Consider the following 25,975-nt stretch of genomic DNA (forward strand, 5'->3'; position numbering starts at 1 on the left):
AACTGCTAACAGAACTGCTAACTGAACTGCTAACTGAACCGCTAACAGAACTGCTAACTGAACCGCTAACAGAACTATTAATAGAACCACAAACAGAACCGCTAACAGATCTGCTAACAGAACCGCTAACAGATCCGCTAACTGAACCGCTAACAGATCCGCTAACTGAACCGCTAACAGATCCGCTAACTGAACCGCTAACAGATCCGCTAACTGAATGATTAACAGAAACGCTAACAGAACTGTTAACAGAACAATTAAGAGAACCGCTAACAGAACTATTAATAGAACCACAAACAGAACCGCTAACAAAACAGCTAACAGACCTACTAAAAGAACTGCTAACTGAACCGCTAACAGAACAGTTAAGAGAACCGCTAACAGAACTATTAATAGAACCAAATACAGAACTGCTAACTGAATCGCTAATTGAATCACTAACAGATCTGCTAACTGAACCGGTAACGGATCTGTTAACAGAACAATGCGGTACCGCGCACGTGACGTCACCGTCTCAAGAGCAACGCCCCTTTTGCCGCTTAGGTAGGGCATACAGGAGAGAACGCATACAGGAGAGAACGCACGGATAACAGATATGACCGACTTTACAGCCGTTAAACTTTCCCAAGACGATGTCCCAGACACACGGATTACTGGTCGCACTGTCGAAGAACACACCAACCTTCAGCTCAAACGATGGCTTGAGGTTCGAGGGCTTAAAAAGACTGGAAAACTGGCCGAGTTGATGAACGGTAAGCTTTGTTTTTTTTTCCTGCGCGGCGATCATGGCAGCATCGGCCGTTTTTTTTTTGTTGTTGTTGTTTGCAATCACCGTCCAGGAATGGGTATATGTTTAATGTTTGTCTCATTTGAAATGTTTTTGAGTAAGCTATCCTGGTAGCAGGCTATCATGTTAGCGCCTGCTACCATGATAGCCTATATGCTATCATGGTAGCAGGCGCTAACATGATAGCATATAGGCTATCATGTTAGCGCCTGCTACCATGATAGCCTATATGCTATCATGGTAGCAGGCGCTACTTTATTAACATGTCGGCCACCAAAATACTCTTACCTTGACTTAATGTCGCTGGAATTGGGTCAGGATGTTCTTCGGTTGTGCCCTTTCCTCCGACAAAATGCTTGCTACATATGTACTTGAATTTGGTAACTTTTTCCGGGTTGAACTGTTGTGTAGGCCGACCGCCCCGGTGTTCCAAGCGTACACATTTCTCCTTGGCAGTCTTGAAGAAAACATCCTTCATATGCGGCCGATCAGCGTAACTCGAGTCGCTGTTGCACGTTCCATAACAACAATGTTTAAAAACCATGGTTTTAGATTTGGAAAAAGCAGTCGTTTACCGAGTAAAACCTAGGCTAACGCACGTCTCTTTTACAGCGAAACAGCGGCGGACTATGCAAGCTTGCCCTACTGCGTACCACGTGATGTGACGTCATCGTGACGTTGTGTTTCTAAAAATAGCTCGCGCGCGGTACCGCATTAATAGAATCGCTAACAGATCTGCTAACAGAACTGCTAACAGATCTGCTAACAGAACAATTAAGAGAACGACTAACAGAACTATTAATAGAACCACATACAGAACTGCTAACTGAATCGCTAATTGAATCACTAACAGATCTGCTAACTGAACCGGTAACGGATCTGTTAACAGAACAATTAATAGAATCGCTAACAGATCTGCCAACAGAACTGCTAACTGAATGATTAACAGACCGCAAACAGAACAGCTAACAAAAATACCAACAAAACAAGTAACAGAACTGCTAACAGAACAATTAAGAGAATCGCTAACAGAACTATTAATAAAACCACAAACCAAACCGCTAACTGAACGATTAACAGAACCGCTAGCTTCGGTTTTCCTAACAAAGACACCTGAAGTTTTTAAAGGATAAAGTTTAATCCGTAGAAATATTTACTGTTAACCGTTTAAATTGCTTTCCTCTAGATTTTGTTCTAATGGAGCCTCTAGAACCCAGCAGACAGGAGAACCAGAACCATCCTTACATCCTGGTTGCTCATGTCCCAGTACGGCCGCTCGCCGTATGACATCACTTCCCACATGACGATGCCGTAGCTCCACGCGTCGCTGGCGGAGGTGAACTTCCTGTGACCAGAGAGGAGCTCGTTAGAACACGAGAACCAGGTACAGACGGGCGTAAACACCAGGTGCAGAACCCACTCTCACCTGTAGGCGATGGCCTCAGGAGCCGTCCACCTGATGGGAATCTTCCCCCCCTAGAAGAGAAAGATCACACGCCTTTCACAATAAGAGCGCGGGGACTGTAACTCTAACGCAGAGGACCAAGAACACGGCTCTGAGGAACACCATCATTATAAAATCACACTTTAATGAAGTCAGGCACATTTTACTGTGGCTTAAACCTTTTTCTAACATGTAGAACATGTAACTATAAATACTTATTACCTAAATAGATCTATTACCTAAAAAGATCTATTACCTAAAAAGATCTATGACCTAAAAAGATCTATTACCTATAAAGATCTATTAACTATAAAGATTTATTAACGAGCAGAACTAGTTGTTCCACTGGGTTCTCCACAATCACAGAAGCTGATGCCACACCAGGCTGCTTCCTGTCTGCTGCTCCATCGTTAACTCGGTTCTGCTGCAGTAGAAGAACCTGAGGACAGGGACCTGAGGACAGGGACAGGAACCTGAGGACAGGGACCTGAGGACAGGGACAGGGACTCACCAGGGAACTGGTGTACGTCGGGTCAGAGGAGTTCTCCGTCAGAAACCTGCTGAGACCAAAGTCTGACACCTGGAAGACGGAGAACACCACAGCTGGGTCAGCTACAGGTTGACATGGACAGGAACCCAGGGGGACAGACAGGAACCCAGAGGGACAGACAGGAACCCAGAGGGACAGACAGGAACCCAGAGGGGCAGACAGGAACCCAGGGGGACAGACAGGAATCCAGGGGGACAGACAGGAACCCAGGGGGTCAGACAGGAACCCAGAGGGACAGACAGGAACCCAGAGGGACAGACAGGAACCCAGAGGGGCAGACAGGAACCCAGGGGGACAGACAGGAACCCAGGTTGACATGGACAGGAACCCAGGGGGACAGACAGGAACCCAGAGGGACAGACAGGAACCCAGGGGGACAGACAGGGACCCAGGGGGACAGACAGGAACCCAGAGGGACAGCCAGGAACCCAGGGGGACAGACAGGAACCCAGGGGGACAGACAGGAACCCAGAGGGACAGAGAGGAACCCAGGGGGACAGACAGGGACCCAGGGGGACAGACAGGAACCCAGAGGGACAGACAGGAACCCAGGGGGACAGACAGGGACCCAGGGGGACAGCCAGGAACCCAGAGGGACAGCCAGGAACCCAGAGGGACAGAGAGGAACCCAGGGGGACAGACAGGAACCCAGAGGGACAGACAGGAACCCAGGGGGACAGACAGGAACCCAGAGGGACAGACAGGCACCCAGGGGGACAGACAGGAACCCAGAGGGACAGACAGGAACCCAGGGGGACAGAGAGGAACCCAGGGGGACAGACAGGAACCCAGAGGGACAGACAGGAACCCAGGGGGACAGACAGGAACCCAGGGGGACAGCCAGGAACCCAGGGGGAGGGACAGGTACCCAGAGGGACAGACAGGAACCCAGGGGGACAGAGAGGGACCCAGGGGGACAGACAGGAACCCAGGGGGACAGCCAGGAACCCAGGGGGACAGACAGGAACTCAGGGGGACAGACAGGAACCCAGGGGGACAGACAGGAACCCAGAGGGACAGCCAGGAACCCAGGGGGACAGACAGGAACTCAGGGGGACAGACAGGAACCCAGGGGGACAGACAGGAACCCAGAGGGACAGACAGGAACCCAGGGGGACAGACAGGAACCCAGGGGGACAGACAGGAACCCAGGGGGACAGACAGGAACCCAGGGGGACAGACAGGAACCCAGAGGGACAGACAGGAACCCAGGGGGACAGACAGGAACCCAGGGGGACAGAGAGGGACCCAGGGGGACAGACAGGAACCCAGGGGGACAGCCAGGAACCCAGGGGGACAGACAGGAACCCAGGGGGACAGACAGGAACCCAGGGGGACAGCCAGGAACCCAGGGGGACAGCCAGGAACCCAGAGGGACAGACAGGAACCCAGGGGGACAGACAGGAACCCAGGGGGACAGCCAGGAACCCAGGGGGACAGCCAGGAACCCAGGGGGACAGCCAGGAACTCAGGGGGACAGACAGGAACCCAGGGGGACAGCCAGGAACCCAGAGGGACAGACAGGAACCCAGGGGGACAGACAGGAACCCAGGGGGACAGCCAGGAACCCAGAGGGACAGACAGGAACCCAGGGGGACAGACAGGAACCCAGGGGGACAGCCAGGAACCCAGGGGGACAGCCAGGAACCCAGGGGGACAGCCAGGAACTCAGGGGGACAGACAGGAACCCAGGGGGTCAGACAGGAACCCAGGGGGTCAGACAGGAACCCAGAGGACACAGACAGGAACCCAGGGGGACAGAGAGGAACCCAGGGGGACAGCCAGGAACCCAGGGGGACAGACAGGAACCCAGGGGGACAGACAGGAACCCATGGGGACAGAGAGGAACCCAGAGGGACAGACAGGTGGGTCTCACCTTACAGACCAGGTTGGAGTTGACCAGGATGTTGCGAGCAGCGAGGTCTCGGTGGACGAAGCTCATCTCTGACAGATACTTCATGCCTGCAGCGATTCCACGAAGCATCCCCACCAGCTGGATGGTGGTGAACTGACCGTCGTTCAGCTGCAGGGGACAGACGGGGGGACAGTCAGACGGGGGAACAGACAGACAGGTGGACAGACAGACAGGGGGACAGACAGCCTGGCCGTCTCACCCTCAGGAAGCTGTCCAGCGCTCCGTTCTCCATGAACTCGGTGAGGATCATGACGGGACAGGACGTGGTGATCACGCCCTCCAGGTGGATGATGTTGGGGTGCTGGAACTGTCCCATGATGGACGCCTCGGACAGGAAGTCCCGCCTCTGCTTGTCCGTGTAGCCGCCCTTCAGGGTCTTGATGGCCACGTAGTTCTCCTTACGGCCGGGGACCCTCAGCCGGCCGCGACACACCTCTCCGAACTCACCTGGACGGGAGACACAGGTAGCTTTGATCTGCTTTTGAAGCTGAAACCTGAGGCGGCTCAGGTGTCCCTGCTTCTGTCTCCAGGCGTCACAGGTGCAACTAGAACACCTGAGAACATGAAGCCATTGTTCTGCGTCCCACAGACACACAATAGTCCCCAGTGTCCTGTTACAGATCCACCTGGGAAGCTGTGGGAGCTGCCGGCCAATCAGAGCAGGGGGGGGGGGGGGGGGGGGGGGCAGTGAGTCACGCTGAGACCTAGAAACGAGACTCAGAGGATCTGATCTGCTGCAGGAGGCACCGACACCACAGCAGGGAGAATCAGCCAATCACAGCCAGCAGCAGGGGGAACCGGCCAATCACAGCCAGAGCAGCAGGGGGAACCGGCCAATCACAGCCAGAGCAGCAGGGGGAACCGGCCAATCACAGCCAGAGCAGCAGGGGGAACCGGCCAATCACAGCCAGCAGCAGGGGGAACCGGCCAATCACAGCCAGAGCAGCAGGGGGAACCGGCCAATCACAGCCAGAGCAGCAGGGGGAACCGGCCAATCACAGACAGCAGCAGGGGGGAACCGGCCAATCACAGCCAGAGCAGCAGGGGGAACCGGCCAATCACAGCCAGAGCAGCAGGGGGAACCGGCCAATCACAGCCAGAGCAGCAGGGGGGAACCGGCCAATCACAGCCAGAGCAGCAGGGGGAACCGGCCAATCACAGCCAGAGCAGCAGGGGGAACCGGCCAATCACAGACAGCAGCAGGGGGGAACCGGCCAATCACAGCCAGAGCAGCAGGGGGAACCGGCCAATCACAGCCAGAGCAGCAGAGGGAACCGGCCAATCACAGCCAGCAGCAGGGGGAACCGGCCAATCACAGCCAGAGCAGCAGGGGGAACCGGCCAATCACAGCCAGAGCAGCAGGGGGAACCGGCCAATCACAGCCAGCAGCAGGGGGGAACCGGCCAATCACAGCCAGCAGCAGAGGGAACCGGCCAATCACAGCCAGCAGCAGAGGGAACCGGCCAATCACAGCCAGAGCAGGGGGAACCAGCCAATCACAGCCAGCAGCAGGGGGAACCGGCCAATCACAGCCAGCAGCAGGGGGAACCGGCCAATCACAGCCAGAGCAGGGGGAACCGGCCAATCACAGCCAGAGCAGCAGGGGGAACCGGCCAATCACAGCCAGCAGCAGGGGGAACCGGCCAATCACAGCCAGCAGCAGGGGGGAACCGGCCAATCACAGCCAGAGGGAACCACGGCTACTGTAGCTGGGCTCACAGCTGGTTCTGGAGGACAGAGGACCAGAACCCAGGCAGAACCTCTGCAGAACCTCTGGACCATCCTGGGTTCCACGGCTGCATCGGACCCAAACGGACCTCAGAGCCTCAGGCTGAGGTTCTGTTTACTTTAATAAAGCAGGACTGGTAGAAACCAGAGGCTTGTTCTCACAGAGGGAACACAGAGCCGCCTGGCAGCCTGACAGCAACAACACCCGCTCTGAGTCTCTGCTGGGTTCCTGCAGGAACCTCACTGCCTCAGTCCTTCAGAGAGGAACCACAACCCTCCTGGTTCTGCAGCGAGGAACGTCCCCAGAACAGGTCAACAGAAAAAAAACATCAGAACAGTTCTAGAGGAACCTGAGATCCGTTTAATATGAACTGACTTCAGATCAGTTTAACAGGAACGTTCCAGTTCCACAGGCCTCCCACACATCTTCTCTGGGGGCTGCGTCACTTTAAGGTTCCGTCATGGGTTCTAAAACAACATGACTGGTTCCACTGGTCTCATGAGGTTCTACTGGTCCTCTAAACATCTGTTTAGGTCCCTCAGACAGAACCCCTGGTCCCCACAGTTCTTCATGCTAATCCATTTAGTTCCTTAGTTCTGACAGATTGTGACGGTTCCCCTGACGTTCTCTGGCGTTCTCCGGGGAACCGTGCGGTTCTGCTCACCTGCTCCGATCACCTCCTCTATCTTGACGAAGGAGGCGTCTATCTCCTTGGCGAACTCCCTGACGGCCTCGTTGGGGTCCTCGTAGGTGAACGGGTCGATGTAGACCTTCATGGCTGAGAGGACGGCACCGGGTTAATTAGCGGCTCACCGCGGCCTCTCATTGGCCGATCGCTAACGAGGCGGGATGGCTAACGAGGCGGGACTCACTCTGACCCATGGCGTAGTGTCCAGCCTTATCAACGCGGGCCGAGCGGCGCCGCCTCCTCCTGAGGGACAGAGACACAGACAGGAAGCTGAGCGGCGCCAGGACCGGGTCGGGGCGGTTCTGGGGGACCGTCCTCTCTCTCTCTTACCGGTACCAGATGGATCCGGCCGTCACCGCGGCGACCAGCAGCAGCATCGTCACGGAGACCAGGACGGCGGTGAGCACCAGCTGGGAGCGGGCGGCACCTGTCGGAACCAGAGGCACAGCGTGAGAACCTGGGCGGCGCCGGCGCCGTGGCTGTGTGTGAGCGGGTCGGTACCGTCGGGCAGCGTGCTGACGGCGCTGGCGGCGCTGAACGGGCCGTACCCGGCCTGGGACCGGGCCCGGACCTGCACCTGGTACCGGGTGGCCCGCTGCAGGCCGCTCAGAACCGCGGAGGCGCCCTCGCTGGGCAGGTACTCCCACGGAGCGTCGCCGTCGTCGGCCCGCCGGTACCGCAGCTGGTACTCCAGAACCTGCTGCTGGTTCTGCAGAACCGGGGCGGTCCACTTCAGGGACAGGCTGCTCTCTGACGCCGCCGCCCGCTTCACACCTGAGACTGGGGGAGGGACTACAGGGAGAACAGCCAATCACAGACCAGCACACAGAAACCGCAGGAAGCCCCGCCTGCTCCCGAGGGGCATTGTGGGTAATGTAGTGTTACCGTCTCTGCTGGTGGTGACGTTGATGCTGACGGAGGCTGGCTCTGATTGGCTGACTGCAGACACGCCGTTCAGTGATTGGATGGTGAACAGGTAGCGGGCCTGTGGGCGGAGCCCCCAGACGACGACGCGGGGCTGAGAGAGGCCCGACTGGGAGGGGCGGTACAGGACGGCGTCGCCACAGGGGGCGCAGGAGCCGGCCAATCCCTGAGGAGCACACGCAGGGGGCGGAGTCAGCACCTACTGCTCTGTACTGGGGTCTGACTGCATCACAGCAGCACCTTAGACCCACAGCTCACCTGGAACAAAGGTGACTTTGAGGAGAGTTCCTCGTTTAGAACCTGAACCAACAGGTCTGACTGGTCCATCAGCAGCAGAACCCACCGCTCAGGTTCCTGCTATCTAAGCTAATGATCTACCTGGCCTGTGTCTACCTGGTGTCTACCTGGTGTCTACCTGGTACCTGTCTGGTATCTACCTGGTACCTTTCTGGTACCTGTCTGATATCTACCTGGTGTCTACCTGGTACCTGTCTGGTATCTACCTGGTATCTACCTGGTGTCTACCTGGTACCCGGAGGTACCTGAACTGTTTTACTCTAGTCGTCCTACCTGAGCAGCTCCAGCAGAGCAGCCAGCATCCACCTGGTATCTACCTGGTACCTGCTGGTATCTACCTGGTACCTGTCTGGTATCTACCTGGTACCTGCTGGTACCTGTCTGATATCTACCTGGTACCTGCTGGTATCTACCTGGTACCTGCTGGTACCTGTCTGATATCTACCTGGTACCTGTCTGGTATCTACCTGGTATCTACCTGGTACCTGTCTGATATCTACCTGGTACCTGTCTGATATCTACCTGGTATCTCCCTGGTACCTGTCTGGTACCTGCTGGTACCTGTCTGATATCTACCTGGTACCTGTCTGGTATCTACCTGGTATCTACCTGGTATCTACCTGGTACCTGTCTGATATCTACCTGGTACCTGCTGGTATCTACCTGGTATCTACCTGGTATCTACCTGGTATCTACCTGGTACCTGTCTGATATCTACCTGGTACCTGCTGGTACCTGACTGGTACCTGACTGGTACCTGCTGGTACCTGACTGGTACCTGTCTGGTACCTGTCTAATATCTACCTGGTACCTACTGGTATCTACCTGGTACCTGTCTAATATCTACCTGGTACCTGCTGGTACCTGTCTGGTACCTGTCTAATATCTACCTGGTACCTGTCTGATATCTACCTGGTACCTGTCTGATATCTACCTGGTACCTGTCTGGTATCTACCTGTTACCTGTCTGGTATCTACCTGTTACCTGTCTGGTATCTACCTGGTACCTGCTGGTATCTACCTGGTACCTGCTGGTACCTGTCTGATATCTACCTGGTACCTGTCTGGTATCTACCTGGTACCTGTCTGGTATCTACCTGTTACCTGTCTGGTATCTACCTGGTACCTGCTGGTATCTACCTGGTACCTGCTGGTACCTGTCTGATATCTACCTGGTACCTGCTGGTATCTACCTGTTACCTGTCTAGTATCTACCTGGTACCTGCTGGTATCTACCTGGTACCTGTCTGATATCTACCTGGTATCTACCTGGTACCTGTCTCATATCTACCTGGTACCTGCTGGTACCTGTCTGATATCTACCTGGTACCTGTCTGGTATCTACCTGGTACCTGTCTGGTATCTACCTGTTACCTGTCTGGTATCTACCTGGTACCTGCTGGTATCTACCTGGTACCTGCTGGTACCTGTCTGATATCTACCTGGTACCTGTCTGGTATCTACCTGTTACCTGTCTAATATCTACCTGGTACCTGTCTCATATCTACCTGGTACCTGTCTGGTATCTACCTGGTATCTACCTGGTATCTACCTGGTATCTGTCTGGTATCTACCTGGTACCTGTCTGGTACCTGTCTGGTACCTGTCTGGTACCTGTCTGGTACCTGTCTCATATCTACCTGGTACCTGTCAGGTACCTGGCGGTCCGGTCGTCCTACCTGAGCAGCGCCGGTGGCGCCGCAGTCGTAGCAGAGCAGCGTGTAGCTGAGGTCCGCCCGTCCTCCTCGCTCCAGCGGTTCCCTCCACTCCAGGGTCACCGTGGTGTCGTTGAGCTGGTAGACGGGGTGGCGGGGGGGCGAGGGGGGGCCTGCAGGGGTCAGAGGTCAGGGCTAGTTTAGCATCATGAGTTTACCGTGAGCGTGGACTGTCACACCTGAACCCAGTGCATGATGGGAAACGGTGGCTGCAGCATCAGCAGAGCCCAGAAGAGCGACGAAGGAAGAGGAGGAAGAGGAGGAGGAGTCTTACGTGTGCAGGCGGCGTGCGGCGGGTCGGAGTCGGCCCGGTCGTAACCCGGGAGACAGGGGCAGTAGGCGGAGCCTGGGATCCGGGTGTGGCTCCTGTCTGGACAGGAAGTGCAGCCTCCACTTCCTGGTTCCACCTTGAAGTGACCCGACGGACACGCTGCAGAGAGACGACAGAACCAGAACCTTCAGAGAACCAGAACCTTTAGAGAACCAGAACCTTTAGAGAACCAGAACCTTCAGAGAACCAGAACCTTCACAGGCTGCAGAACCAGAACCTTCAGAGAACCAGAACCTTTAGAGAACCAGAACCTTCAGAGAACCAGAACCTTCACAGGCTGCAGAACCAGAACCTTCAGAGAACCAGAACCTTTAGAGAACTAGAACATTCACAGGCTGCAGAGAGACGACAGAACCGGAACCTTTAGAGAACCAGAACCTTCAGAGAACCAGAACCTTCACAGGCTGCAGAGATACGACAGAACCAGAACCTTCAGAGAACCAGAACCTTTAGAGAACCAGAACCTTTAGAGAACCAGAACCTTCACAGGCTGCAGAACCAGAACCTTTAGAGAACCAGAACATTTAGAGAACCAGGACCTTCACAGGCTGCAAAGAGACACAACAGAACCAGAACCTTTAGAGAACCAGAACCTTCAGAGAACCAGAACCTTTAGAGAACCAGAACCTTTAGAGAACCAGAACCTTCACAGGCTGCAGAACCAGAACCTTTAGAGAACCAGAACATTTAGAGAACCAGGACCTTCACAGGCTGCAAAGAGACACGACAGAACCAGAACCTTTAGAGAACCAGAACCTTCAGAGAACCAGAACCTTTAGAGAACTAGAACATTTAGAGAACCAGAACCTTTAGAGAACTAGAACATTTAGAGAACCAGAACCTTCAGAGAACCAGAACCTTCACAGGCAGCAGAGAGAGACGACAGAACCAGAACCTTTAGAGAACCAGAACCTTCACAGGCTGCAGAGAGACGACAGAACCAGAACCTTTAGAGAACCAGAACCTTTAGAGAACCAGAACCTTCACAGGCTGCAAAGAGACACGACAGAACCAGAACCTTTAGAGAACCAGAACCTTCACAGGCTGCAGAGAGAGACAACAGAACCAGAACCTTTAGAGAACCAGAACCTTTAGAGAACTAGAACCTTCACACGCTGCAGAGAGACGACAGAACCAGAACCTTTAGAGAACCAGAACCTTCACAGGCTGCAGAGAGATGACAGAACCAGAACCTTTAGAGAACCAGAACCTTTAGAGAACCAGAACATTTAGAGAACCAGAACCTTCAGAGAACCAGAACCTTCACAGGTTGCAGAGAGACGACAGAACCAGAACCTTCAGAGAACCAGAACCTTCAGAGAACTAGAACCTTTAGAGAACCAGAACCTTCACAGGCTGCAAAGAGACACAACAGAACCAGAACCTTTAGAGAACCAGAACGTTCAGAGAACCAGAACCTTCACAGGCTGCAGAGAGACGACAGAACCAGAACCTTCAGAGAACCAGAACCTTCAGAGAACCAGAACCTTTAGAGGCTGCAGAGAGAGACGACAGAACCAGAACCTTCAGAGAACCAGAACCTTCAGAGAACCAGAACCTTCAGAGGCTGCAGAGAAAGACCCGTCAGAACCAGAACCTTCAGAGAACCAGAACCTTCAGAGAACCAGAACCTTTAGAGGCTGCAGAGAGAGACGACAGAAACAGAACCTTTAGAGAACCAGAACCTTTAGAGAACCAGAACCTTTAAAGGCTGCAGAGAAAGACGACAGAACCTTCAGAGAACCAGAACCTTTAGAGAACCAGAACCTTTAAAGGCTGTAGAGAAAGACGACAGAACCAGAACTTTCAGAGAACCAGAACCTTCAGAGAACCAGAACCTTCAGAGGCTGCAGAGAGAGACCCGTCAGAACCAGAACCTTCAGAGAACCAGAACCTTCAGAGGCTGCAGAGAAAGACCCGTCAGAACCAGAACCTTCAGGTTTGCTTTCAGTCACACAGTTAGATTCTGCTGCTGCGGTTCTGAAAGTGATTCCCGGGTTCAGGTCCGGACTGTCGGGTCACGCAGAACCGAACTTTTTGGTCATGTGATCCGGTTCTGGACTTTTGGGTCTCGTGCTGCAGAACCAGCCTCCAGCCGGTGCCGCTGACCCGCTGCAGAACCGGTCTGAGGTGCGGCGCCACTACTGGGTCGGGTCGCTGCTCATCAGCTGTGAGTCACAGAGGAGGGCGGGGCTTGGTGGGAGACAATGGAGACAGGAAGTGGCCTTGGCTTGGACAGGAAGTGGAAAGTTCTGCCAGGCAGCAGCCTCCCTCCAGAACCGCCGTCTGCGTCGTTGACCTCTGACCCGGTCCGGCTTCACAGAGGCCGCCGCCGCAGCGCCACTTTCCACTTCCTGTCCAAGCCAAGGCCACTTCCTGCTGCAGGCTCCTCCTCTGTCAGCTGACCTCTGACCTCCTGTGGAACAACAGGAAGCCTCGACTACCGCGCTGTCTGCGGCCCGCTCCGACGGGCCAGAACCGACCGGACAAGAACCGACCGGACCAGAACCGACCGGACCCTCAGAACCAGCACGTTCTGGTTCAGAACCACCGCAGCAATCAATACAAACCAGAACCGACCGGACCAGAACCGACCAGACCCTCAGAACCAGTACCTTCTGGTTCAGAACCACGACACAAACAAAGATCCAATCAATACAAACCAGAACCGGCCTCAGGTTCTACCAGCCAGAACCGACCGGACCCTCAGAACCAGCACGTTCTGGTTCAGAACCACGACACAAACAAAGATCCAATCAATACAAACCAGAACCGACCTCAGGTTCTACCAGCCAGGACAGATCAGCTCTTAAATCTGCTCAGAACTCAGAGGTCCTGCAGGATGAGTCACATGGTTCTGCCAGGTTCTACCAGAACCTGAACCCAGGTTCTACCAGAACCATGCAGTAAGGAGTAACTGCAGAGCTGTGTGGGCGTTCCGACTGGGCGGTCCTTCTGCGCACAGACATGAATACGTAGACACCGCGTTGTCGGGTGGGAGGCGTGCCGACAGAGCGGCCATCTTAGGTCAGACCAAGGTGCAGTCAGACAGAATACAAGTCAATTCAGGAAAATGTACTTTATGTTTTCAGACACTGAATCCGGTGAATTCTCACCCGTTTTCCAGATAAATCAACTGACTGAAAACGTCACCCCTTTAGGGGCTACATAGGACCAATTGATTGAATTCAATTATTGTCTAACTTAATAAATTATTTCGAATTTGTATCGAAAGTAAGCAAACATCCAGAGCTCCGTCCGAGGATGCCCGATTTTTGCTCCGCGTATGGGTGCAAATAAAAGGACACTAGGACACTTGTTTTTTATTAAACAAACCATACATTGAAAAATGTTGCAGAGTTACACAAAAGCATCCGAAGCTTTCGTCCGTTGAAAGGCAGGTGACAGTCCGGATTTTGAATGCCCCACACACATATTTGTCCTTCTTTTTCAGGCTTTCTGCTAGGAAGCGGATTTTTTTTCCAACTTTGCCTGGCTCCATGCAGCAAAATGTCCAATCGCCTACTCGCTCGGATCTGGTTTTTACCTGGGATTACATGTAATTAATACGCTGCGCTGCAGCTGTGTGACAGAAGCAGCGCTGTCAACTCTGCCTCTGTATGCTTTCTTTTTTTTTCTACAGTCGCTGGTAAATTTCGTGAGTTGTTTTTTTTTTTTTAGCTTTATTTTTGAACGTGTAGTCGCATATTTGGGGTGTTTCTCCAGTAGAAGCCCTTATCCTGACAGGACAGAATTCTATCATAGGCTACTACATATAATAGTCATAATAGTCCTCGCGCTGTTGCTTTCTCCTGACACCGCGAGCCGGTTAATATCTGTCTGCATACAACGCCGTTATTATTACAAATCACATGTGGTCCCTAGGTAAAACTAATACCCTGCGATAGGGATTTTTTTCGTCGGGACGGATTTTTTCAGCGGGACGGACATTTTTCGTCCGTCCCGCTGAATGAAGGAGATGGAGGGAAAAAATATATGTATTGAAGTGGGCAAATCAACGAACCAATCAGCGTTTGTGTGGGCGTTCCGACAGTGGGGGCGTTCTTACGCTCTGCAGTTATACCCTTCTCGAACCATGTGACCCACCTCTGACACCGGGTTCTACCAGAACCTGACACCGGGTTCTATCAGAGGGCTTTTATTGTGAAGGGCTCACCTCGGCAGCGCACCTCGCTGTCCCCCGCCTCGTAGCCGGGCCGGCAGGCGCAGCTGGACGTGGGCTGCCCCACCCACTGGCCGTCCTCGCCACACAGCATGCTGGGAAGCCGGGCGTTCTCGCCGGGCGGCGTGACGGCGTTCTCCACGCACACGCCCTGGGCCTGCACAGGTGAAGGCCACAGCCGTTACTCTCTCCTCCCGCCGTGGGGGGCGGGGCGGGCGGGCGGTGTTGCCGTGGTTACCTGCTCCACCAGCGAGTGCGGCACGGTCTCGGGGAAGGCGGCGAAGGCGCGGCGGACGGCCGGGCACTTCCTGAAGAAGACGCGCACGGCGAGCAGCGCCATGCAGGTGCCCTGGCTCTGGAAGGCCAGGTAGAGCCCCGCCCCCCGCAGCCCCTCCAGCCGCAGCAGCTTGACGTTGGAGCGCCGCTCGCCGCCGCGCCGCAGCAGGTGGTCGGCGGCCACGGCGGCGGCCTTGGTGTAGGGGTTCTCCATCCAGGCGGGGTGGGTGGGCGTGGCCTCGTCGGCGTCGCTCTGGTAGCTGTAGACGTTGAAGGTCTCCTTGCAGTGGCGCTGGTTGATGGCGGCGCACTCCATCATGGTGAACCTGCAGGGGGCGGCAGAGCGCGTGTCACTTCCTGTCGGCGCGGCGCCATAGCGACCGGAGCGGCGCCACCTACCGGATCTCCACGAAGAGCGTGGTGGCGGCGCCGCGGGGGATCCAGCGCGTCCGCAGCCAATAGGACGACGGGCTGTCGGGGGTGCAGATCTGGAAGGTGCGCACGCTGTTGGAGTCCTCGTCCAGGCCGCTAAGCTCCTCCCACTTCACAGGAGGGAGGGGTCAGTCACCCTGAGCGCTGATTGGTCGGAGCACAGAGAGGGGCGGGGCTTACCTGCTGGTCGTCTGCAGGGTGGTTGGTCCAGCGCAGGTCCGACGTCTCCAGCTTGGTGTTCATCAGAACCTCTGGAGAACCGACAGGAGGGTTAGAACAGATCCACGGGTTCTCATGGAGAACAGGTCAACGTGTCGACACCAGGAACCACAGGAACTACAGGAACACCAGGAACACCAGGAACCACAAGAACAACAGGAACCACAGGAACACCAGGAACCACAGGAACCATAGGGACACCAGGAACCACGGGAACCATAGGAACACCAGGAACCACAGGAACCATAACAACCAGAGGAACCACAGGAACACCAGGAACCACAGGAACACCAGGAACACCAGGAATCACGGGAACCACAGGAACCACAGGAACACCAGGGACCACAGGAACACCAGGAACCACGAGAACCAGAGGAACACCAGGAACACCAGGAACCACAGGAACACCAGGAACCACGAGAACCACAGGAACACCAGGAACCACGGGAGCCACAGGAACCACAGAAACACCAGGAACCACAGGAAGAACAGGAACCATAGGAACACCAGGAACACCAGGAACTACAGGAACACCAGGAACACAAGGAACCACAGGAACTACAGGAACACCAGGAACACCAGGAACTACAGGAACACCAGGAACTACAGGAACACCAGGAACTACAGGAACACCAGGAACCACAGGAAGACCAGGAACCATAGGAACACCAGGAACTACAGGAACCACAGGAACTACAGGAACCATAGGAACACAAGGAACCACAGGAACACCAGGAATCACGGGAACCACAGGAACACCAGGGACCACAGAAACACCAGGAACCACAGGAACCACAGAAACACCAGGAACCACAGGAACACCAGGAACCATGAGAACCACAGGAACCACGGGAACACCAGGAACTACAGGAACCATAGGAACACAAGGAACCACGGGAACACCAGGAACTACAGGAACCATAGGAACACAAGGAACCACAGGAACACCAGGAACCACGAGAACCACAGGAACCACAGGAACACCAGGAACTACAGGAACCACGAGAACCTCAGGAACACCAGGAACCACGAAAACCACAGGAACACCAGGAACCATAGGAACCACAGGAACACCAGGAACCACGGCCTCAGGAACCACAGACCCAGGAACCACGGCGTCAGGAACCACGGCCTGATCTGGACCAGAACCATCCACCGGCTGACAGAACCCACCAGAACCATGCGTCAGTGGGAGTGAAGGTAAATGTGCGCTGTGCCTTTAAGGCGTGGTGCTAAAGGTCCAATTAGCCCCAAACCAGGCTGCTGTGGTTCTGCTGGCCGCCATCAGAACCACGGGTCGACCCAACAGAACTGGACTGATGTTCATAAAGCAGGGATTCAGATGGAGCAGAACCAGCCGATATGGACCAGAACCATCTTCCAGACAGAACAACGTGGTTCTGGGACCGGGTCCGTTTCAGTCCAGAACACGCGGAAGTAAACCCCAAAGCATTGTGGGATACCATGACGACCAGAACACGGATGTAGAGACCCGCTGTGAGTTCTGCTGCTGGTACCGACCCGTTTGGACTCTAACTGGACCACGTTCTGCCGGCGCCGCTGAGGAGAACCGGTTCTGGGCCTCCAACAGTATGTACTAGCAGAACCATGTGGTTCTGAGCTGGTTCTGTTCCACACCGGTCTGGTTTACTCCTACAGAACCCGGTCCAGAACAAACACACCAGGATGCTTGCTGCGGTTCTGACAGGGTTCTATCGGGTCAGTTAGTGGGCTCTCCTCAGAACAGCCGACCCAGTCTGTGTTCTGGTCAGCAGCCGGCCCGTGAGCAGAATCAGCAGAACCCGGTCCTGTGACCCAAACAGCCAGAGAACACGGGCCTGACACCATGTGAACCGGGTCACCAGGTCCGTTTATAACCACACAGAACCAGACCTCGGGTCTGGGATGGAAGCTCCTCCAGAACCATGACCAGAACCTACAGAACCTACAGCCGGTCCAAAGGACCCGGTTCTGATGGTGTCCAGTCTGTCCCGTCCTGAGACCCGGTTTCTGAACAGCTGGTTCTGACCCAGTTACTCCCCTCAGTCTATGAGCACTATCTGGGTTTGTCAGAACGGTTCTGGAACCGGGTCAGAGCTTCCTACAGAACCGGGCTCACGGTTCCCACTGCAGGGATCCAAACGGGTCGTGTGACACGGCGGCCTGTAGTCGGCCAATCAGAGACCAGAGAGGCCGCTGCCATGGCAACGCTGACGGGATGTTTACACAAGCCGGGCCTGGCGGCGCCGTGAGTCGGGTCGGTTCTGTTCAGACTTGCCCTCTGATGATTATCTGCCAGCTCTCCTGAACGCCTCTTTGTTCTGGAGTCAGAACCAGAACCGCAGAGCCAGAGGATCAGAACCGGACCCGTCAGAACCAGAACCACTGAGCCAGAGGATCAGAACCGGACCCGTCAGAACCAGAACCGCTGAGCCAGAGGATCAGAACCGGACCCGTCAGAACCAGAACCGCTGAGCCAGAGGATCAGAACCAGAACCGCTGAGCCAGAGGATCAGAACCGGAACCGCAGAGCCAGAGGATCAGAACCGGACCTGTCAGAACCAGAACCAGTGAGCCCGAGGATCAGAACCGGACCCGTCAGAACCAGAACCGCAGAGAAAGTGGATCAGAACCAGAACCGCTGAGCCAGAGGATCAGAACCAGAACCGCAGAGCCAGAGGATCAGAACCGGACCCGTCAGAACCAGAACCGCAGAGAAAGTGGATCAGAACCAGACCTGTCAGAACCAGAACCGTGGAGCCAGAGGATCAGAACTGACCTGTCAGCACCAGAACCGCGGAGCCAGTGGATCAGAACCAGACCTGTCAGAACCAGAACCGTGGAGCCAGAGGATCAGAACTGACCTGTCAGCACCAGAACCGCAGAGCCAGAGGATCAGAACCGGACCTGTCAGAACCAGAACCAGTGAGCCCGAGGATCAGAACCGGACCCGTCAGAACCAGAACCGCAGAGAAAGTGGATCAGAACCAGAACCGCTGAGCCAGAGGATCAGAACCAGAACCGCAGAGCCAGAGGATCAGAACCGGACCCGTCAGAACCAGAACCAGTGAGCCTGAGGATCAGAACCGGACCCGTCAGAACCAGAACCGCAGAGAAAGTGGATCAGAACCAGACCTGTCAGAACCAGAACCGTGGAGCCAGAGGATCAGAACTGACCTGTCAGCACCAGAACCGCGGAGCCAGTGGATCAGAACCAGACCCGTCAGAACCAGAACCCGGGTCCACAGGACAACTAGCCGGCCCCAGACTCAGGTTCTGGTTCTGCTCGCCCTGAGGGTCCAGAAGTGTTAACCAGAACTTACGGGTCCAGTCTGGAAGCTGCAGCTCTAGTTCTGATGAGCCGCTCCAGAACTACTGGATCTCTGCAGCGGCGCCGGCAGGTCCAGACAGGAGGTACCGGTACCAGTGGGAGCGGGTTTTTCCACAGGAGGACTGCAGCCTAGAACCGGGTCAGAGAAGAACCGTTCCTACTGACACACCGGTCCAAAGGTCCGGTCGGGCTCGCCATCAGTACCGACCCGCTCCAGAACCATTTATCACTGAGACCGACCCAAAAGAACACAAGAACCTCCAGCCTGTTCCTGGAGCATCAGAACCACTGGGCCCAGAACCTGGACTAGTTTACAGTTCTGCTGCCGGTACCAGAGGCCCGGCTGACACCAGCATTTCCAGACAGAACCAAACAGGATGGACACAGTGAAGCAGCCGACCCGGTTCTGCTCTGGACCTGCTCCACCGACCCGGTTCTGCTCCACTGACCCGGTTCTGCTCCACCGACCCGGTTCTGCTCCACCGACCCGGTTCTGACTCATTATCAGTCCAGAGGATATTGGACCCATCAGGATAACTGGGTTCTGAGAGACTGAAGTACTGACAGAACCGACCCGGTTTGAGTCTTTAAAGAACAGACAGGACACACTTTATAACATTTATATATATATGTTATTATTGTTAATAATATTATTAATAATAATATTTATTATTACCAATATTATTATTATTATTATTAATAGTTATTACCGTTCATTTTATTATTATTATAATTATTATTATTATTATTATTTAATTTAGCTTGTTCAAATAAAAAGCGACCTGTATAGAACAACAGCAACAACAACACTAATGATAATAATAATAAATAATTAGAAACTATTATTATAATAATTATTATTATTATAACAGTAAACAATAATAATAAACTTATACAGTAGTAATAATTAAATCATAGATTAAATATAAATTAACAGCCAACCTGAGCTGCTACCTTTACTTTTAATAATTCAGACATAAAGTCACTAATCCGGGATAACGGATCAGAACCAGGAATGGATCCGGACTCACCTTCCTCAGCCCGGCACCGGGACCAGCACCAGCCGCCCAGCAGCAGCAGCAGCAGCAGCAGCGGCAGACCGCCCCACCCCCCCATCACTGCCCGCTGGAAGATCCCGGTCCGACCGACTGGCTCCACCGCGGGGCGCCCCCTCCTCTACCCCCCTGGCCGGGACGTCAGCTGGGCTCGCTCTGGACCCGCCGCATTGGAGCTCCGAGGGCGGTTATAGGGCGGCGGGGTACCGGGGAAAAGAGCTCCGAGGGCGGTTATGGGGCGGCGGGTACCGGGGAAAAGAGCTCCGAGGGCGGTTATGGGGCGGCGGGTACCGGGGAAAAGAGCTCCGAGGGCGGTTATGGGGCGGCGGGTACCGGGGAAAAGAGCTCCGAGGGCGGTTATGGGGCGGCGGGTACCGGGGAAAAGAGCTCCGAGGGCGGTTATGGGGCGGCGGGTACCGGGGAAAAGAGCTCCGAGGGCGGTTATGGGGCGGCGGGTACCGGGGAAAAGAGCTCCGAGGGCGGTTATGGGGCGGCGGGGTACCGGGGGGGGGAAGCTGCGGTGAGGCGGTCAGGGAGCGGCGGAGCGGCGGGGCAGAAAGAGCCGCGGGGCGGTGAGGGGGCGGCGGGGTACCGGGGCAGAAAGAGCCGTAATGCGGTGAGGGAGCGGCGGGGTACCGGGGCAGAAAGAGCCGCGGGGCGGTGAGGGGGCGGCGGGTGAAATCCGTCCGGGAAAACTTTTGTTTAGAGGAGAAACTTTCCAAGATGGAGGCTGGAACTGCGGGTCCCAGGCGGCGGTCCTGCTCCTTGCTCCGTCCCCGCTTAGTCTCCTTTCTCCCTCCCGGGGAACAGCAGCGGACCCGGAGACCCAGAGTCAAGGTTCGGCGGTACCAGTCGCTGGGTCGGTTCGGTCGTGGAGGAGCTGGTCCAGAAGGTCCGGAACACTGGCCCAGATTCCCCGGAGCGCAGCGCCGATAGTTTCCAGTTAAAACATCCAGAAAAAGTTCAGACAAAGCTGGAGTTTTCAGACCCCTCCCCCTCACGAAGCCCCGCCCATATGGGACCCGAGGAACGCTGTGATTGGCTGGCGAGTCTGTCAGTCTGCCGGGGGCGGGGCTTCTCGGTGCCCGAGAGGCCGCTGAGGAATGTGGAGAAACGGTACCCGTCTGCGCATGACCGTTAGAGGCGCATAAAATAGTTTATGGAAATAAAAAGGCAGATAAAAATCTGACAAATGATCATTTATTGTTATTTTACATTTTAATTCCTTTTACATTTACATGTAAGTTTAATCAAAAATGAATGTAAAAACCCAGGAATGAGGAAATAATAGTATAGAAGAAAGAAATGAGCCTGAACCCAGAAGTTAACTAAGACTGGCTCCATCCTCTGCTGCTTGTCCGGTTCTGATACTGCTGGCTGCTGTGGAAACATCTGGTCTGGTTCTGATCATCCAGAACCATCAAAGGCTCGTTTAAATGTTCTCAGGTTCTCTTTTTATCTGTGACTTATTTGTTTAAGAACCTTTTATTAGATTGTCCTCAGCACAGGTCACATGACTACTCCAGCCAATCAGCTCACAGATTACCTGCTCTGGTCAACATACACTTGAATTTAGTGGAAAGATCATAAATGAGGAGTTTATCATTCATCTGATTGATAATCAGTGGGACTCCTTCCTCATTGGTCCTGATGCCTTGCTCAAAGGAGCCAGAAGTAGAGAGACTAGGGTATAAAAGCACTTCTGTGGACCCTGAAGTATTAACGTTTACTCAAGTCAATGTATAAAACCACCGGTTTTAAAACCACCGGTTTTAAAACTAGTTCATGTATAAATGTAAAAGTCATCTAAGGAAAAAATGCCTTTAAAGATAAAGGCTTACAGCACCACAGGGTTGATGGTTCAATACCCGCCATCTCAAAGACACACACTGCCAGTTGGTCCAGATGCAGAATATAGAATAGAATAGAATAGAATAGAATAGAATAGAATAGAATAGAATTAAATTTTATTGTCATTGTACTGTCACAAGTACAAGCAATGAGATGTGTTCTCTGCTTTTAACCCGTCCTCTAGAGAAGCAATAAGCTGCCATGTGCAGCGCCTGGGAACCGTTCTGCAGTTAAGGGTCTCGCTCAGACAGAACCTCTGAAATCTACCGGCAGGAAGAGTTCAATAATCTGGCACGGCCTGCTGAGGATGGTTACTGCCCCTGGTTCTGGTTCTGTTTGGTTCTGTGGTGTCTGTAGTCCCCTGGTTCTGGTTCTGTCTGGTTCTCTGCTGTATTTAGTTCCCTGGGTCCAGTTCTGTCTGATTCTCTGGTGTCTTTAGTTCCCTGGGTCCGGTTCTGTCTGGTTCTATGCTGTATTTAGTCCCCTGGGTCCGGTTCTGTCTGGTTCTCTGGTGTCTTTAGTCCCCTGGGTCCGGTTCTGTCTGGTTCTCTGCTGTCTTTAGTCCCCTGGGTCCAGTTCTGTCTGGTTCTCTGCAGTGTTAGTCCCCTGGGTCTGGTTCTGTCTGGTTCTCTGCTGTCTTTAGTCCCCTGGGTCCGGTTCTGTCTGGTTCTCTGCTGTCTTTAGTTCCCAGGGTCTGGTTCTGTCTGGTTCTCTGCTGTCTTTAGTCCCCTGGGTCTGGTTCTGTCTGGTTCTCTGGTGTCTTTAGTCCCCTGGGTCCGGTTCTGTCTGGTTCTCTGCTGTCTGTAGTTCCCTGGGTCTGGTTCTGTCTGGTTCTCTGCTGTCTTTAGTTCCCAGGGTCTGGTTCTGTCTGGTTCTCTGCTGTCTTTAGTTCCCAGGGTCTGGTTCTGTCTGGTTCTCTGCTGTCTTTAGTTCCCTGGGCCCGGTTCTGTCTGGTTCTCTGGTGTCTTTAGTCCCCTGGGTCCGGTTCTGTCTGGTTCTCTGCTGTATTTAGTCCCCTAGGCCCGGTTCTGTCTGGTTCTCTGCTGTCTTTAGTTCCCAGGGTCTGGTTCTGTCTGGTTCTCTGCTGTCTTTAGTTCCCAGGGTCTGGTTCTGTCTGGTTCTCTGCTGTCTTTAGTCCCCAGGGTCTGGTTCTGTCTGGTTCTCTGCTGTCTGTAGTCCCCTGGGTCCGGTTCTGTCTGGTTCTCTGCTGTCTTTAGTTCCCTGGGTCCAGTTCTGTCTGGTTCTCTGCTGTATTTAGTCCCCTGGGTCTGGTTCTGTCCGGTTCTCTGCTGTCTTTAGTTCCCTGGGCCCAGTTCTGTCTGGTTCTCTGGTGTCTTTAGTCCCCTGGGTCCGGTTCTGTCTGGTTCTCTGCTGTATTTAGTCCCCTAGGCCCGGTTCTGTCTGGTTCTCTGCTGTCTTTAGTTCCCAGGGTCTGGTTCTGTCTGGTTCTCTGCTGTCTTTAGTTCCCTGGGCCCGGTTCTGTCTGGTTCTCTGGTGTCTTTAGTCCCCTGGGTCCGGTTCTGTCTGGTTCTCTGCTTTATTTAGTCCCCTAGGCCCGGTTCTGTCTGGTTCTCTGCTGTCTTTAGTTCCCAGGGTCTGGTTCTGTCTGGTTCTCTGCTGTCTTTAGTTCCCTGGGTCCAGTTCTGTCTGGTTCTCTGGTATCTTTAGTCCCCTGGGTCCGGTTCTGTCTGGTTCTCTGGTGTCTTTAGTCCCCTGGGTCCGGTTCTGTCTGGTTCTCTGCTGTCTTTAGTTCCCAGGGTCTGGTTCTGTCTGGTTCTCTGCTGTCTTTAGTTCCCAGGGTCCGGTTCTGTCTGGTTCTCTGCTGTCTTTAGTTCCCAGGGTCTGGTTCTGTCTGGTTCTCTGCTGTCTTTAGTCCCCTGGGTCCGGTTCTGTCTGGTTCTCTGCTGTCTGTAGTCCCCTGGGTCCGGTTCTGTCTGGTTCTCTGGTGTATTTAGTCCCCTGGGTCCGGTTCTGTCTGGTTCTCTGCTGTCTTTAGTCTCCTGGGTCTGGTGCTGTCTGGTTCTCTGCTGTCTTTAGTCCCCTGGGTCTGGTTCTGTCTGGTTCTCTGGTGTCTTTAGTTCCCTGGGTCCGGTTCTGTCCGGTTCTCTGCAGTGTTAGTCCCCTGGGTCCGGTTCTGTCTGGTTCTCTGGTGTCTTTAGTCCCCTGGTTCCGGTTCTGGTGAGCAGAGTTTTTCTCCTTCAGCTCTCAGAACTTCAGGCCCATAAACAGACAAAGAGTCTCGTCCTGCGAGGACAATAGAGCGAGATCAGGTGTCCTCCCCCCCCTCAGGTTCCCCCCCCTCAGGTTCTCCCCCCCCCTCAGGTTCTCCCCCCTCAGGTTCCTCTCTTTGCTGACGGAGGTGTGAACCAGGCTCAGGTCCTGGGAAACAGGAAGTGCAGCAGTCACACAGAGGTCACACAGAGGTCACACAGAGGTCACACTCAGGTGAGAGCCCCGCCTCCTCCTCACACCTGCCTGTCCCGGAGGAACCGGACCAGAACAAAGCCCGACGCGGAGCAGGAACCAGTGGGTCAACCATCTGCTCATGTACCAGTCTGGTTCTGATGGACCAGAACAAACGGGTCACCGGTCCACCAGAACCACTCAGGACTCACTCTGACTGCTGCAGGGTCCGGTTCACTCAGCAGACGTGGTTCTGGACTGGGAGAGGAACCTGGACAGAACCCGTGTGTGTAGAGGGAGACCATGCCAGCTCCTCAGAACCAGAACCTTGTTGCTAACCTTGGAGCGGACCTGGTGCTGCTCCACGTTCTACATTCAGGCTCAGATGGACCAGAACCAACCTGCCAGAAATGACTTTCATTAAGGCGCAGCCTCAGAATCAACTGCGTCTGATCCAAACGGGCTTAACGAGTTAACCTGGAACAAACGATCAAAGGTTCCCTTAAACCCGTTTACCAGAACCAGAACATTATCCAGAACATTATCCAGAACATTAGTCAGAACATTATCCAGAACATTATCCAGAACATTAGTCAGAACATTATCCAGAACATTAGTCAGAACATTATCCAGAACATTAGTCAGAACATTAGTCAGAACATTATCCAGAACATTAGTCAGAACATTAGTCAGAAAGGTGAACCAGAGGGACCCGGGTTTACACTGATCAACTGGACTCTGGTTCAGAATCAAAGCCGGGATGGAAGTCGGGTTTACAGAACCATCATGGACCCAGAACCACTGAGCTATATAATACACTGGAGTGCTGATTTTGCTGAAAAACTGAAGCCACTGGCGGCCATCTTGCTACTCCCTACTCTCACAGAATTCCACAGGATTTGGTTGCAACAACAAGCAGTTTTCTGGCTGAGTGAAAACGTTTCACAGGTAATTCTACAGTCAGTGGATGTACTAACACTATCAACTACTAGGAAATTAGGTGCTGAAATATTTTACATGTTATTCATATTAAATATATATATATGTATAAGTATGTATATATGTATATATGTATATATATGTATACACATATGTAAATATATGTTTTTGTATATTGTTATTTATATATTTATAAATGTTAAACATATATATTTAAATGAATAAAATGCAAAATATTTCAGCACATGACTTTCTCAGTACTTGATAGTTTTAGAACATAACATAAAAGTATATGGCATTTGACATTTTAAAAGTCTTAAGCCCCCCTGAACATGAGAAAATCCTCGTTATTCGATGCTGTAGCGCACATATTCCCTAGATACTGGGGGGAAATAGGGAGTACCAATATGGCGGCTGGTGGCTTCAAAGTGACTCGTTCAAACAGACGGTGATTAGCACTCCAGTGTATAATATAGCTCAGTGCCCAGAACCGATTTAAACAATGAGGAGGCTCAAGACCTCTGTGACATCACTTCCTGTTGATCACACCTCATCCAGGCCTTTGGCCTCCATGGTCCGGCTGCTTGGGTCCAGGTCCAAACCCAACGCGTCCAGGTCCAGACCCAGGAGGTACCAGCTGGGTCAGAGCAGGAGGTACCGTTCCTGTGAGGGAGCAGGAAAGGTTCTGGTCCCGCTTGTCGCTCTCATAGTTCTGGGTTAACCTGTGGAGCATTAATCAGACTCTGGCTCCCCCTGCAGGAACAGCAGGGAACTGCAGCCAGACTGACAGGCATCAATAACATGGAAGGAACCAGGGCTGCATCCCAATACCTCCATTACCTCCTGCTCTTACCTCCTACCTCCTGCTCCCTGACCTTTCCTGGGCCAGCAGAACTCCATCAGGGA

The 25,975-nt window shown here is 53.7% G+C and overlaps 1 protein-coding gene and 1 long non-coding RNA gene across 3 annotated transcripts in view; both read right to left on the reverse strand.

The window, feature by feature from the left end:
* LOC105924390 (ephrin type-B receptor 4b) overlaps window positions 1–19,958 on the reverse strand; it is a 28,752-nt gene extending 8,794 nt beyond the window's left edge. Inside the window, exons 1-17 of one of the 2 annotated variants that reach the window (XM_036131077.1) lie at window positions 19,853–19,958; window positions 15,452–15,522; window positions 15,239–15,381; window positions 14,802–15,165; window positions 14,558–14,720; window positions 10,324–10,479; window positions 10,014–10,162; window positions 7,999–8,203; window positions 7,615–7,905; window positions 7,444–7,540; window positions 7,298–7,356; window positions 7,090–7,203; window positions 4,896–5,143; window positions 4,658–4,804; window positions 2,743–2,811; window positions 2,214–2,263; window positions 2,033–2,132 (exon numbers count right to left, since the gene is read on the reverse strand). In XM_036131077.1, the coding sequence (XP_035986970.1) occupies window positions 2,033–2,132; window positions 2,214–2,263; window positions 2,743–2,811; window positions 4,658–4,804; window positions 4,896–5,143; window positions 7,090–7,203; window positions 7,298–7,356; window positions 7,444–7,540; window positions 7,615–7,905; window positions 7,999–8,203; window positions 10,014–10,162; window positions 10,324–10,479; window positions 14,558–14,720; window positions 14,802–15,165; window positions 15,239–15,381; window positions 15,452–15,522; window positions 19,853–19,937 (2,511 nt within the window). In that variant the 5' untranslated portion in view covers window positions 19,938–19,958. Of the gene's footprint in view, window positions 1–2,032; window positions 2,133–2,213; window positions 2,264–2,489; window positions 2,685–2,718; window positions 2,812–4,657; window positions 4,805–4,895; window positions 5,144–7,089; window positions 7,204–7,297; window positions 7,357–7,443; window positions 7,541–7,614; window positions 7,906–7,998; window positions 8,204–10,013; window positions 10,163–10,323; window positions 10,480–14,557; window positions 14,721–14,801; window positions 15,166–15,238; window positions 15,382–15,451; window positions 15,523–19,852 lie in introns of those variants that run through there. The other variant, XM_036131078.1, reaches the window with a different exon arrangement.
* On the reverse strand, window positions 10,628–11,130 carry LOC118560247. Its single transcript, XR_004929213.1, has 3 exons — window positions 11,083–11,130; window positions 10,920–11,007; window positions 10,628–10,827 (listed from the first exon to the last, which is right to left on the reverse strand). It is a non-coding gene; the product is annotated as an uncharacterized LOC118560247 (long non-coding RNA).
* Window positions 19,959–25,975: the final 6,017 nt, after the last annotated feature.

The sequence above is a fragment of the Fundulus heteroclitus genome, unplaced genomic scaffold (assembly GCF_011125445.2).
Source record: "Fundulus heteroclitus isolate FHET01 unplaced genomic scaffold, MU-UCD_Fhet_4.1 scaffold_41, whole genome shotgun sequence".
NCBI lineage: Eukaryota > Metazoa > Chordata > Actinopteri > Cyprinodontiformes > Fundulidae > Fundulus > Fundulus heteroclitus.